This window comes from Chironomus tepperi, unplaced genomic scaffold (genome assembly GCF_022539635.2).
Source record: "Chironomus tepperi strain 1889 unplaced genomic scaffold, CSIRO-AGI_Ctep_v1 contig_163, whole genome shotgun sequence".
NCBI classification, from domain to species: Eukaryota; Metazoa; Arthropoda; class Insecta; order Diptera; family Chironomidae; genus Chironomus; species Chironomus tepperi.
In genome coordinates, this window is record NW_027226285.1 from 2,467,078 (window position 1) to 2,482,116 (window position 15,039).

Here is a 15,039-nt window from a genome sequence, read left to right on the forward strand (position 1 = left end):
TCTTTTTTTCAGTTAATAATTTTTTTTCGGCGACTTAAGATGACGTGACTACATACAACATTTAAGTCGACTTCAAGCTCGATTTTACACATTTTTCTTGAGAAATTTTACACATCGATTTTACACATTTTTCTTGAGAAATTTTAGAATTTTTGAATATCATTTTTCCAAAATAGTTTAATTCAAATATCATCTATTTATACAAATCATGAAAATGACACGTTAAGGATATAGTTTTAGAGAAATAGAGAAATCAGAAAAGAATTGAAATGAGAGAAAAAGGTGCACTTTACCTTTACTTTGGCATCACCATTGTCATCATCACAATCGTCATTTTTATCGAAATCCCTCTGTCGATGTGCTATGTATATGCACGTTTGTATGTGTGTGAAAAAGGGCAACAGTGAGTGAAATAGAGATTACAATCAGATGAGCAGATCTAAGCACATTCATTCATTCATCCATTTAGCAATATAATGTTGGATATACACCTTACATTGTAAGCACAAGCATATTGGCATGAAAAAGCTTACACATGACATAGATAGTCATCTTCATGAAAATAAAGTTTACAATAACACAGAATGAGAAAAGGAAGAGAGCAAAATGTAAATGATTTTGTATGAAAATGGCAGCTGACATTTGTTCATACATATGTAAAGATTGAGCAAAAGAGCTAGTGAGATGAGGAGAGAAACTTGATAATAATATTGTAAAAAGGTATAAATAGGTTGAGGGATGATAAAGAACTTTTTTTTCCCTTATAGAAAAGAATTATAAAAAATAAGGGAATATAAAAAAATTGAGGAAGGAAGAAGTGATTTGAATAACATAACATGTACACCGTGTGTGTATGCAGGCTTTTGTGATTTTTAAAGCACTTTTAACTTCCTTCATTTACACTCATATCAATTTCTTTACAAATGACTTACTTAATGGATGAATGATTTCAAATATTATATTCTCGCTTTTTGTACATGTGGAAGGAACATTGGTAGTGATCTGTTCAAATGGAAGGGTGACATTTAAATATTGAATTTATTATTTCAAGTTGTTATCCAAATCGAATTTTTCGGTTCATATTCACACTTCATATTTATTTTAGACTTTTTATCAATTATATTATTAGAAATTTTATAAAGCAATAAAACTAAAAACCACTAGATATTTAAGAAAAAAAAAAGCTGTGATTATTTTAATACTCATAGCTCATACTTATAAAAGTCGTAAAAATAATCTAATTCCGTTAAAACTAATATTAAGAGATTTCATAATAATATACTTTTTATGCGTAATCCATCTGATTACATTTTAAGCAGTTTATTCTTTAGAAATTCAAATTTTGTGAACATTTTCATAAAAATTTTGTTTTATAAATTCGGCCGAAAAAAACTTCAATTGAAAGCATAAAATGAAACACTTAAATTTTTTATGTAGAAATCAATTTCTTGATGCAATATTTTTGCCCCGAAGCATTTTCCGTATTACCACTTGGCATGTATGCGTTATAGGGCTACCAAATTCACATTTTATTATTTACATTAAGCTTTTTATACACACAGAGGATGATTGAAAAGAATTTTCTTTTTAAAAGAAATGTTGACGAACACATCATGCTTTAATTCATTTCTTTAGGAAAGAAGTAAAAACTCATGATGCAATATTTATGTGAAATTTAATGAGACATAAAAAATCTATATAACGGAAAGCAATGAAAATAAAGAGCTTAATGTGCCGCTTTTACTTCTCCTTTCTTTCATTCACATTATACATATACTTTCATGCCCTTTTTAAAAGACGTCATACATCTTTACAACACAATCAAATAGCTTTTACCGCAGTATAAGTAAAAAATTTTTTCTCTTTTAGCTAGACAAGATTGTTTTTTGTTCTTTAAAACTGGGTTTATTTCTGTTATTAGCAATGCGAGTTTGTCAAAAAAAAAAAAAAAAAAAAAAAAAAAAAGAAAAAAAAAAAATCAAAAATTAAAAAAAAAAATTTTAAAAAATTAGAGTAAAACGTTTACTCGCACTTTATCACATAATAATGATAAACAGAGCCTGCAAAAAAAAGCAAATGCAAGAAGACAGCAAGAAGGAAAAACGTAATAATTACAAGTAATTTTTCTTCCCACTTTTCGACATGCTCACTCAACATAAACAGTGTGTTCAATGATGAATAAAAATTTGTTGGATAAACTTAATGGGGTCACAGAAAAAATAAAATATGGAAGAAGTCATGTCAAAATATTGCGTTTTAAAACATTTGGTTTAGAAATAATGATAAAATGTTTTTAAGTAATGATTTGAAATATGATTTGTCTGAACATAAAAGAATAAAAAAATTACTGTTTTGTTAAAATACCCACAAAAATAATGTGATTGTATTTGTTACTTCTGTCGTTTTCAACGATTGCGAAATTCTTAATGTACGTTCCACGTGTATTTATTAAAAGTAATTAGGTATTAAATATGCTTCATTTAATAGGATAATTTTAAATAAATATATCTGAGTATTTAGTTACGATAAACTGAATTTCATCTCTGACAAGCATTTTGTAATATAGATTTGCAGAGTTGGCTAAACCTTTGGAATCCGAACTCTAAAAGTCATTTACTGCGGGATGACTATCTAACAACTAGTATTGTTTAAAACATTTCTTTTCTTGCAATATAATTGTTAAGTAAAAATTCATTAATTATTGAAGAAGAGGTTATTGTAGCCAATTTAATTATGTTGCACGTTTTTGTGTAAATTTTAAGGGCATGACATGCCAAAAAATCTAATTTTTATCGTTTGCGCCCTTTACTCTCCTTTCTTCACTCATTAAAGTTAACCCTGTGTGACAATGTGATGAAATTCAATTTTTCCAACTTACTGTTGTTAGCTGCTGTTTTCATACATCCGGTATGATTGGTAAAAATAATTCATGACTGACTGTTCTGCTTTATTCATAGTCTAAGTGCGCTTAAAAAAATTTCTCTTCGTTTCAAATAGAAATTGACATGCAGAGAGTGAATTTTCTAATTTTTTTTGTGCTTTGCTAAATTCCTATTTCGCCATTCCGACTTCTTTACAGTGCCTATTCATTCATTTCTCATTGCAATTCATCAAAGTCATAGAATGAATAAAAATTGATATGTGAGAGTGGGAGTAAATGAATTGACGAATAAAATTAAAAATTGAAAGGAAGTGGTGTGGATTGAATATAGATTGAATTAATGGGCCATAAGTAGAAGTCATCCTTTAAATTAAAAGGACTCAATCCATATCAAAAGTTGGAATTAATATCTTAAAAGTTTTGAACCATCATAATTGCAATTTGCAATTCTTACAATTCTCTCTTTCCTATCAAATTGAGTTGATTAGTCTAGCTAATAGACTCAAAAAAAAAAAGAAATCCTAGAGATATAAATAATTTGTTAATGATTACTTTTTCATTAACGATAAAACCATGAAGAGAAGAAATTTACGCAAAAACTTTTTTTCTTTTTCTTTCTCTTACTGTCTATTCTATTCTTAATATTAATCCTGTTGCTCACAAATGAATGATAAAGTATTTGAGATAACATACAAATTGAAAAACAGTGAAAATAGAATAAGCGAATTGCCATTAATGTTAAGGTTAAATTTTCGAGTGATTAGTTTATCAATAATTTAAAAATATCGTAGGTAAATGATATTTTTAAAGTGTTGAAGATAAATTATATCTTAAATTTTAAGAAATGTAATAATCGTTTTCAAAAATCAATTTTTTTACAGTCACATATGTATATAAGATTTTCATGGAAAAAATTTATTTAATAATTTTTAAAATAAATCCTTGACTAAATCTTTCAATTTAAATTTTTTTAAAGTGCTCTTGCTGTGATTTTTCTTATTTTATTACTTTGTAAATTCAATTGAAATTCTTAAAGTAAATTTTACCTTTCACAATTTTTCAAACAAGTAAATTACATTTTGTATGTCAGGAAATTTACTTGCTCTGTTGCTGAATAAACTTCATGGAGCAGGAAACGTTCTATGAAAACGAGTTGAAGAAAGAAATATATTGAAAAAGAGATATTACACAATCAACAGCTAAAAGAGAGCGGAAAAACTCATTAGTAACTGATTCAGTTTCATTAAATGGGGAAATGATAAAAGTTTTTTCATGTATCACATTTTTCCATCTTATTCTTACTCCAATTTTCTCTCATTTCCTGCCAACTCTTGTTGCTGTTGATTCGTTGTCTCATAAATTTTTCTGCATTTTATACATATACTGAGAATAAATCTGTTTCATTTTTATATTGTTGTATGTTTGTACATATTAACATTAAAAATAAACCGTGGTTTTTCTAGAAATTTTTTTAATATAATCTTTACAAAATCGTACAAGTTTTCCAATTTCAATCATTAAGTTAGAATTAATCAATTAACTTTGAATTAATATTTATGACAACAAATTGGAAATTCTGCTTAGTTAATATAAAAATGTAATTTATAACTCATGATCATGTAATTATTGACTTATCTTATTACCTTCATTAAAACTACTATCGTCTTAGATAATTTCTCAAAATCAATGAAATAGTTTTTTTTTTATTTTACTTACAAAAACACAAAAATTAGATATCAAGCAAAAAGTTCTTTTTTTTTTTGTTCTGTATACGAAATTGAAAACTTAGCTACTAGTAATTCAGATTGTGTTTTCATGTAAGCCAAAAGCGTTAATGGTGAAAAACATAACATTAGGGTGAAATAAATATAAAAGTATGTATGTGGGAAATGTTAAAGTTAGAAAATTGTTAGACAATCGGCTAATGAGACATAGAATCCTACTTTAGTAAAAAAATTCAAAAATTTTAAGAATAAAAAAATTTTTATTAACAACCAAAATATATGCAAAGCAAAATGATTTTTTAATATAAGAATTTTTGTTATTGCCACTTTATAAAATTTCTTTTGTGAGTGCTTTCAAGAAGAAAAAAGAATACAGTAAAAAGGACGTCGGAAAAGTAAAAGTTTTGCAACATTAATGATGCTTGATGATGCAAGTGTGTACGTTGTTTGAAAGAAAATTCTGTGATTTTGGAATTAATTAATGAGTTTTTGCAAGCTTGTTGCTTGATGTCGGAAAAACATTTATGTATATGTTTACTTGAAAAAATAAAAAAATATTTAGTATATTATGAATTAAATTCTGCCAACTAAAAATTTCAATATAAAAAATCACAATACCATCTTCCGGCTACGCCCCTGCGTTCAAGTCATGATTGTAAAATGTCACAAAATAATTAAAAAACTGTTTAAAAGATCGAAAATTAAAATTTTGAGTTGGTGTAAATGTCAGTTTTAATTATAGTAAGCCTAAGTGTGTCAGAAAGGATAAAAAAATCTATTACCTTCATATATACAGCACTTGTATACATTGGTTATGATCCATTAATGGTTTTTCTAATTTATAAAGAAATTGCTTCTAGGAGGTTTGGTATAATTTTTTTCATTTTTTTATTCTCAACTTTTCTTACAGCAATTTTCTTATTATTATCTTCATCAAGGGTTGTTAATCAGTGTTCATAATAGAGTCTGTTAAATTTTGTAAGCTTACTTATGGGCATGCTATGATAGACATTAATATAAAGAAGATGTAGGAGTGATTGGTGATATAGCATATGCAGACGAATGAGGTGAAAAATATCTAAATAAAGTTTTAAGAATTATGAATAGGAAAAATTAAATTTATTATTCTGAGAGAAAGCAATGAGAAAATTAATTGTAACAATCTATTAAAAGATTCTAATCGAATACTGTCAAAAGTGTTAGGAACATCACAATTAACATTTTTTTTTTTTTTTGGAATCATAAGATGGAATTTTTTGGTAAAACCCTTCGTTTTATGGTGTCAAAGTATTTAGATTCTAATTTCAACACTTTTTTATGATACCATTGTTGATGTGAAGTCGTAAAACAGCAGAAAGATGGGCCAAAAAGGACGATGCTCATCAAAAAAGTTATTTAATGAGTTTTCTTGCGTTTGACTGAGTCGAAAGAAAATTAAGTCAGAGAATTTTTCTTTGCCTATATCATTTATGGCAATCGAAAGCGAAGGGTTTGGAAAAGAAATTAATATTTTTAAACTTTTTTTTTATTTTAAGACGGTTTAGGAAAGGTTTATTATCATTTTTAAGGCAATACAGAGAAAAGAGGAATTTTTGGTAAAGTTTTGTAAAGCTTCTAGCAAACTCTTTTGCGAGTAGCAAACATAAATTGAAAAATTTGCAAAATGCAATTTAATTTAAAAAGGATTTCAGTCCATTTTATCTTAAAATAGGAGCGCAGTAAATAATAAGAACACGAAATTAACGACATCTGTTGAGTAATAGAGAAAAATTTTATTTGAATGACTTCTAACTCATTTTTGGCATGCACAATTTTTCTTTGATTATTTTAAATTTATAAACTTAGGAATTTGGTGTTCATTTCAAATTTTTAAAGCTTAAAGGAATAATTAACTTAGAAAACTAGAAATCTCATTCGTTAATTAAATATTCTATTGATTGCACAATAACGAATGTACATAAGTATTCACAAATACTCTTTAAAAAATGATTTTGAAGTGAAAATGGAAATGGAGAAGCTTGTGGGTTGATTTTGTATTTTGACATCAACAATTTAACTCTATCATTAATTATGTGTGTCATTATAATGCGAACAATGATTCAAAATTATTTAAATCCGATTACAGGTGTTTAAAGCTCATTTGCAGTTGATATAATTACTAATAAAGGAGAAAGATTTTTTCACAATCATCATAATTATTTGTTATTTGTTCGTATTGATGTGATGATAAATTACTATTGTTAACATTCAATCTGTGATTTATTTAAACAAAATGACTCTCTAAAGAAAATGATTTAAACTCTTCTTTATAAATATTCTGGTTCGATAAAACGACTTGTGTTTTTCGGGACTGGGCCAACCAGATTTTTTGGCAAAAAAATTAATAACAATTTTTTTTTTGTATTATTTAAGAAGGTCTCCAATCAGTTTTAATGATATTGCTCTAGTAATTTTCTCAGGATCGAAATGTAATAATAAAATATTTTTTGAGTGCATAGCAATTCGCTTATTTCATTAAATTACATTTATACTTTAAAATAGGTTTTTAAAAAAAGATAGCGAATAAGGTAAAAACATTGCACGTGAGAATAAAAAAGTATAACAAAAAAAAAACTTTCTCCTTTTTGGGGATAGGAAAAGTGAAGAAAATTTTTTGCAGCTGGGGCTATTTATTTTTTTGTAAAACAAAACGCGAAGAATAAAACTGTTACTTTCTGTTTTAATTTTTAGTTCAACTACTAAAAAGAAACATGTTTTAATGTTTTGTGAATTTGTCAAAATGTTTAATTTTTAAGGTCAAATACATATAAGACAATTAAAAGTCATCTGATAAAAATGGACAAACTTTAAACAATTTTTTACGAAATACTCTCAAAAAAATTTTGTGTATATTTTCAACATCTAGATATGAAGTATATAGATATTAACTTAAATACAAAAGTAAGAGAAGAAACAAAAAAAAAATCTCCGATCTCTGATGTGAATGCAAAATAAATATTCATTGCTGTCATGAAAGTATTTTATGATGCTATTTTTGATGTAAAAGTTTTACTTTTCTTTTCTCATTTTTCTTACAAATGTTTCTAACAAATTATTTCACATGCAAAACGTTAAGAAATAAAGGCAAAACTTCAAAGCTGAAAATAATAAAGGAACTTTCGAGACTCAATAATTTGCAACTAAAAATACATAATATACCAATATTGATTAATTGAAACGGTATCAGATGTTACTTAACATGCACAACTTCTGCACAGCAAATGAAAACTTTTCTAATTTATTGAAAATTGATAGTTTGATGGAAGTATCAAGACTTTCTTGACACTTGCTAGTGTAAAAAGTAAACTAAATGTTTTTAATAAAATAATTTTTACAAAACAGCTTGTTGTATATTCGACTTTCACGAAGACACAGAATAGTTTTCTAAACTTATTTTATCTTTAATACTTGCTTAACAATATAGAAAAAAGTATTCACTTTACTTAACGGGCCGTTCACTTATTACGTTACGCAAATAAAACGAATATCTAGACCCCTGGTTACAAAATATCCATGCAAAAAAATTTGTTTTAGTCTCTCATAAAATCTAAGATCCCCTTCCCCCTTAAAGAGCGGACCCTAAGTTAATTTCTGTTATTATATCAAACTAATAATTAAATCATATTTTTTCTTGTTTGTTTTAGTTACACCGCACGTGAATAAACCAGAGCCTAGTTTTATATCTCGATCTGAAACATTTAAATTTGTTGCCGGTGATACGATACGGTTGCCTTGTGAAGTATCAAACGTAGGTAAGTAACAAGAAGTCTATTTTGTTATTTTTTTATTCTGTAAAATTAATTTTTTTGATTCCGAAAAAGTTTGAAATCTTAATATTGAAGTTTTATAAAAGAACCGGTTCTTGAGAGAGAACAATAAATCTTGTGCTGTAAGTTTTTTCATCAAGTGAAAATTCAGATGAAAATTTCGTTTAATGAGATTAATTTTTCTCCTTTCTTTGACCTTAATTAGAAATTAGAAAGAATTTTTGACCTTTTTCGCTTTTTTCTCTGTTATGTCCAAACATATCTCAACGTCTTATCATAACGCATTGCGAAATTAATTAATATTACCGAACGCCTGATTAAAAGTAATAAATCCACACACAAGCAGCAATAACAGCAGAAGCAGTCCCTTGACTTTTCACAATTTTCTTTTCTCTTTTTAACTCTCTCTCTTTCTCTCTTTTCTCCATCAACTCTTGCGTTTTTTGTGCTAGCCCACTTTTTACTACCCTTTATCTAATCCTTATTTTAATGCGAGTGAACGCGCACTGGGTGCCTAAATGAAATTTATGAAGTCTGAATATCATAATTCATTTACTGCGTAAGCTATATATTTCATTTTTTATACTGCTATTTTAAAAGAAGGCAATGTTCATGTGTAAGTCATATACTTACATGTGTACAATATCCGAACAGAAATAGAAAAAATCTTTTATCCGATGTGTATTGCTTAATAAATGTACAGGATTAGTTAATTCTTTTTGTTTTGTTTTTTGCTAACATAATAAATAATTTAAAAAATTTCATTCTTCATTTCTAGATAATTTTATCGTTGCTTGGAAACGAGGAATTGCCATAATTTCGGCAGGAACTGTTAAAGTTACACCAGATCCACGCGTGAGATTAGGAAATGGCTATTCTCTTGAAATACGTGATGCCGTACCGCAAGATGCTGGTGATTATATTTGTCAGATTGCAACACTTGAACCGCGTGAAATTACACATACAGTGGAAATTTTAGGTGAGTTATTCACATAGAATCCATATTTAATTTTTACATAATTCACATTTACACACATGCACGGTCGTGTGACAATGTTGATGATGACGACGAGCGATAAACTTTATGCTTATGAGAACAGACAAATTTCTCTTCCTTGGTACAATTGTTCATTTTAAAAGTCATGAATAGTATTGTCTCTCTGTGATGATCTTAAAATTGTATGAAATTACCATTCTATGCTTCACATGACGTGTCGTTATGTTCTATTCCAGCAAGAGCTGAAACAGCGAAACATAAATTTAACTTTTTTCCACGATAGAATTTTTTTTGCTTTAACAAGAAAAATGTTTTCATGCTCCTTGAATATTTTCATCCATTTCACATTTTTGCTCTCCTTTTCGTTTCAACTTGAAAGGATGAGTGAAATAAAAATGATAATTGTGAGTTATTGTTCTTTATGTAAATTTTTAAAATGCACATGAACATTATGTTTCTCTCAGATATAATATTATTCACTACCTACGGTACTCCCTTTTTTGGGACTTATTTAACAAAAAGCTTATTTTAGTTTAAATAAATTTAAATATTAACACAAAATTTTGTAAAAATGATGATTTTTAATGTTCATCTAGTTTTGCAAATATATTTAATTCGCCATTTACTATATATAATAAAATTTTCAAACAAATATCAATCAAACATTTTCATGCAGTCATTCTAATTTAATTTTAACATTTATGAACACATTTTTCATTTTAAATTTTTCCCCATTCCATTATTTTCACTTTGGATATCCCTCCGAGTTATGATATATGAATAGCATGTGTTTCCTTCATATAAATTTTGTACAAAAAAAATCCCTTTTGCCTCTTTTCTTACAATTCTGTACAATATGATTCTCTTCTGTCTCCTTTTCTTGCTCATTTCATATACTTATATTATTTTTAAGAAGAAATGGCACATAACACAAGCTCAGCATCAACCAAAAATATTTTAGCTTTTTTTAGCTTACTTTGTAGAAGTTTACGTATAAGATGAATGGGACATGCCACAATTTGTAAAGACGCTTGGTAAAATAATATTTTTTTAAGCTTTAATTCTATAGAATAACATGCTTATGGAGATTCCATATCACTTTAGATGTTATTTATTGTGAGAAAAAACAAAAATTCATTTTTACGTTTTTGATTCTATCTTAAAGACAATATGAATACAGTCTTGATATGGTCGCTTTTATGGGGCAACAGTTCATCATAAAATCTCGATACTCTTGTAAAATTAAATGTTGAAGGTTAATAATTTTCCAATAATTTTCCCATAAAGTGAACCAAAGCAAGACATTTTCATTTCAATGCATAATAAATTGAAAAGTGTTCATTAAAAATAAAAAGTGCTGAATCATTTTGTTCTGTTTTCTTCTTCTCCCATTTCGTCCATCCATCGCTTGCAGTCATTCTCATTCCACAATAATAATGTCAATTAATGACAATTTATCATAATTAATTTTAAATATTTCATAAACAATTTTTTTGCTCTTACTGTGCTGTGAATAACAATAGCGAAATATAAAAAAACACAAGGAAACGGAAGCGCAGCTTCTAGCGTTACTGGACGCCAAAATAATGAACATTAATGATTTAATAGTAATACATATTGAGGAATGACTCGATATTTTTAATATAAAATAATTATTATTTTTTGATTAATTACTTTCGGAACAAAGTTAATAGGCAGCAATGACGCAATTAAATGTGCCAGTAAAAAACTTTCGCTTTATTAAAAATTTTCTTGTTTTTAAATAATACTCAAACATTAACAGGAGAACTAAATTTTTTAAAAGAAATACATATGCAAGTTCTCATAATGCCAATTTGCATTTTTTATGTTAAATATCTAACGGTATTTAACAACATTCAATATCAATTTAATTATTTAATAATTTTAATCCTTCGTTTTTGAGCAAATAAAATATCATCACAACATTAGTATTACTTTCATAGACACTTTGAAACAATTATGTCAACATTTTATATAATCTAATTAAAAATAAATTAATTATAAACAACACTTCATTTATTTTTTTTCTGATATAGTGCCAGCAAGAATACATCACATTAGTTCAGGTGGACATTTGCAAGTGAAAAAAGGTGGTTCTGTTCGTATAGAATGCTCAGCTTCAGGCAATCCAAGTCCGAACGTAACCTGGACAAGAAAAAACAACGTTCTACCTAGTGGTATGATTTTTTTTATTAAATAAATTATTTTCAAATCCCTATCATAATATTTAAAAATTTATTTATATAGGTGATGAAAAATTATATGCACCAACGTTATCAATTGAAAACATGGATCGACATAAAGGTGGTATATACATATGTACAGCAAATAATGGAGTTGGAAAGCCTGCATCGAGTCAAGTTGTCCTACATGTACTATGTAAGTAAAATCAAGTCAATCATAATAGATAACATAAGCATAAGTGAGTGTGTAAACGATTAGCATAAAATTAAGTGTTTCTAGAGAATTTATTATCAATAAATGACTTCCGATTATTAAAGCGATTATATCGATTAAATCTAAACTTTTCTACTGCGGATATTGCTTTCATATGTTTCACATACAAAATTCCCGTCATCATCTCGTAGAGTGAAGCAAAGGAAGTTTTATACTTGTAATCTCTTCCTCTCATTTTGCTCATTGCCTCAGAGCTTAATAAGAAAAGCATATTAAGTGCTGAATATGTAATAAAGATTTTCATTTCATCTAATATTATTATTGTTATTATTATCATCAGCATCATGAATGTAATTTGATATGATCTTTGCACAGTTAAGTATTGGAATACAATAGGAATGTCAATAAATATACATTCTTAAGTATGTACTTACAAAATTTGGCAACCATAATGAGAATATAATAGTTTGTAATAACACATTAGAGATTTATATATTTAATTAATGCAAACTTTGATTTTTAATTGATTTTTGAATCAGTATTTTTAGATAAAGTGTATATGTATATTTTAATTGCTATTATATATTAACACGAACAAATCGAATGCTGTGAATTTTTTTATAAGCTCAACAATAATGACTTCTTTAGTTTAATTTAATCACAATAGAAATGAGAATAAAAAAACTTTATAAATTTAACAATTATTAAGGACTAAAATATGCTTTTATCTAGAAAAATTTGTTGAAACTTAGTTTAATTTACAATAGAACTAACAAAATGCAAATATGATTCACACATGATTTTATGTAAATATAATTGTCGAGATAAATATTTATTAAAATATTACAAATTTAGTTTAACGAAAAGTTTTCTGTTTATTTACATACACATATGTATGCTTGCTATACTATACCATTCAAATTAGTTTCGACCTTGTTCAAGATTCACATATATTTATTTCTCTCCCATTCCCTTTCTTTAAAACATCATGATCTAGATATACATACATGAAGATTATTTTTATGTATAACATATGTTGTGCAAAAATTAATGTAAAATTAGTATTTAGAAACAACAGTAGTCAGCTTGATACTAAAGTAAAGCGAATTTCTCAGGAATTTTCGTATTAATGTAAAAAAATATTTAGTCTACATTATAAAATTTCGATCGATATTGATAAAAATTTCAAAAATATAATTTAAATTTTAATTTATCCCAATTTGCGAAGTAAATATTAAGTAATTTTTAACATTGTTATCTTTCATATATATATTTTATCCAAATCAACAACTAAATTTATCAACCTAAATTGAAAATCATGATAAGCCAAAAAGGCACTTCCACTTTGCTCATTCATTTTTTTTCCTTTTTTATTTTGCCGCTTTTAACGCTACTGTGTATACCTTATGACAAATAATCACTTTCCTACGTTGACAGTTTATCATAATCATCATAAAAAAGAAGAAAAAACTTTTTTGGCGCTATAAATGTTTGACCTTTTTTCTTTCTTCCCACCTTAAATGGATCTAATTTTTCATCATCCATATATTTTTTTTTTGTATTCAGTACTGGTGAGTAGGGCGACCATTCAATTTTCATAAAAAATTGAGATATTTATAAGTTGGGCAATTTTGATGTCTTTTTGGACTTACTTGAGTCTTAATATTTGAAGAATTAGTTAAATTATGTACCGAAAAAAATCGAAATATTAAAATCTAATCAACCGGGAATAGTTTTCGGAACAGATCTGGAAAACAAACTGGGACACTCCTGAGAAAACACAGATTAATAGTCAGCCTAAGGATGAGTATAATCGTTTATCATAACAAACAACTGATGAAAGTAGATAAAGTTATGAATGACAGAAAGAAGTGATTTTTATTGCAGTCTTATTATTTATCTTAGATGCGGAAATATGTTATTTTTAAAAATATAACTTATAAATTTAAAGATTTAAGCAAACAAAAGTTCAGTTTATCAAATTTGAAGCAAAAAACCTAAAGATTTAAATCAAACTTACTTGATTGTCGAATATGAAATAACTTTCATTCTTCATTAACAAAATCAAAATTATAACTCTACAGAAAGAATTGAATAATAAAGAAAAAAATATAAAGTCAAACATCTTCATAGAAAAAATTTAAGGAAAAATAAGTAAAAAGGACCATAAAAAAGTTAAAGCATGATTAAAAAGAACTCTTTTTCATATTTTGTGTGAAAGGTATATTTCAAATTTTATGGTGAAATGTAATTTATGAAGAGCAGTCACGCAACATTATTAAGTTATCCCAAATAAAAATATAGAAAAATTGAAGGAAACGAAAGTTTTATGTGCGCTTTTACTTTATATTGATGTGTGTGATAACCATCTTCAAAAAACGCTTAATAAATTACTAGTCGAAAAGGAAGGAAGGCTCTTCTCGGCGTATATTGAAATTTTATAATAAAATTAAAAAAAAAAATGAGAAAATCTCAAAGCTCATTTCATTTCTCTTCAAATCCTACAACAACTAATATTAAAATCGCATAAACTAGTAAAGTGTCTCCTATGGAGAAGAATATTAACGATTAATTCAAAATTTTTTTAAAGTCAATAATTTTTGTTATTAAAATTAACAAATAAAAATAATACTGATATTTAACTTAATTCTTCAATTTTTCATTACAGATCCACCTGAAATACAAGTAAGTCAAGTTTTTATCAATATAGAAATGTTAAAACTTATTTTTTAAATACTTTTTCATTATTTTTTTTTTTTTATTAATTAGGTTGAAAGTCCAGTGGTTTATTCTGGAGAAGGACAGGAGGCGATGCTAGTATGTATTGTGCATGGAGAAGCTCAACCAGAGGTAAACAAAAATGAAGTAAATATAAATATATCACAACAAATATTTTTTGAACCAAAAATAATCTAAAATTATAAAAACAAGCACTATTAAATATTTTTAAAAAATGTCAACATTATTTTTAAGAAATTCATTTTTTAAAAATAATCGTATTTGCTTAGCATCGTTACTTTCATTTGGCATTACGCGTTTCAATCGCATCAGTAGAAACATTATCTCATTACTTTTTGATGGCTATCTCTTCAAGGTTTTCCGAAGTGAATATCTAACCATTTCTTATTCCCTCTTCTAAGATAAGTACAAAAAAATAAGGACGAATAAGATGAGATAATGATAATAAAAGTCATACAGAATGAAATTAATTTA

General features: G+C 26.7%; 1 protein-coding gene across 5 annotated transcripts in view; it reads left to right on the top strand.

Annotated features, from left to right (window-relative positions):
* The window catches only part of LOC139088442 (protein amalgam), a 122,930-nt gene that overhangs the window by 105,000 nt on the left and 2,891 nt on the right, over positions 1 to 15,039 (top strand). For 3 of the 5 annotated variants that reach the window (XM_070637663.1, XM_070637662.1, XM_070637665.1), the window contains 6 exons: positions 8,289 to 8,396; positions 9,190 to 9,390; positions 11,466 to 11,606; positions 11,677 to 11,808; positions 14,495 to 14,511; positions 14,596 to 14,691. In XM_070637663.1, coding sequence (XP_070493764.1) covers positions 8,289 to 8,396; positions 9,190 to 9,390; positions 11,466 to 11,606; positions 11,677 to 11,808; positions 14,495 to 14,511; positions 14,596 to 14,691 — 695 coding nt within the window. The remainder of the gene's footprint in view (positions 1 to 8,288; positions 8,397 to 9,189; positions 9,391 to 11,465; positions 11,607 to 11,676; positions 11,809 to 14,494; positions 14,512 to 14,595; positions 14,692 to 15,039) is intronic. The other 2 variants (XM_070637664.1, XM_070637666.1) reach the window with 1 other exon arrangement.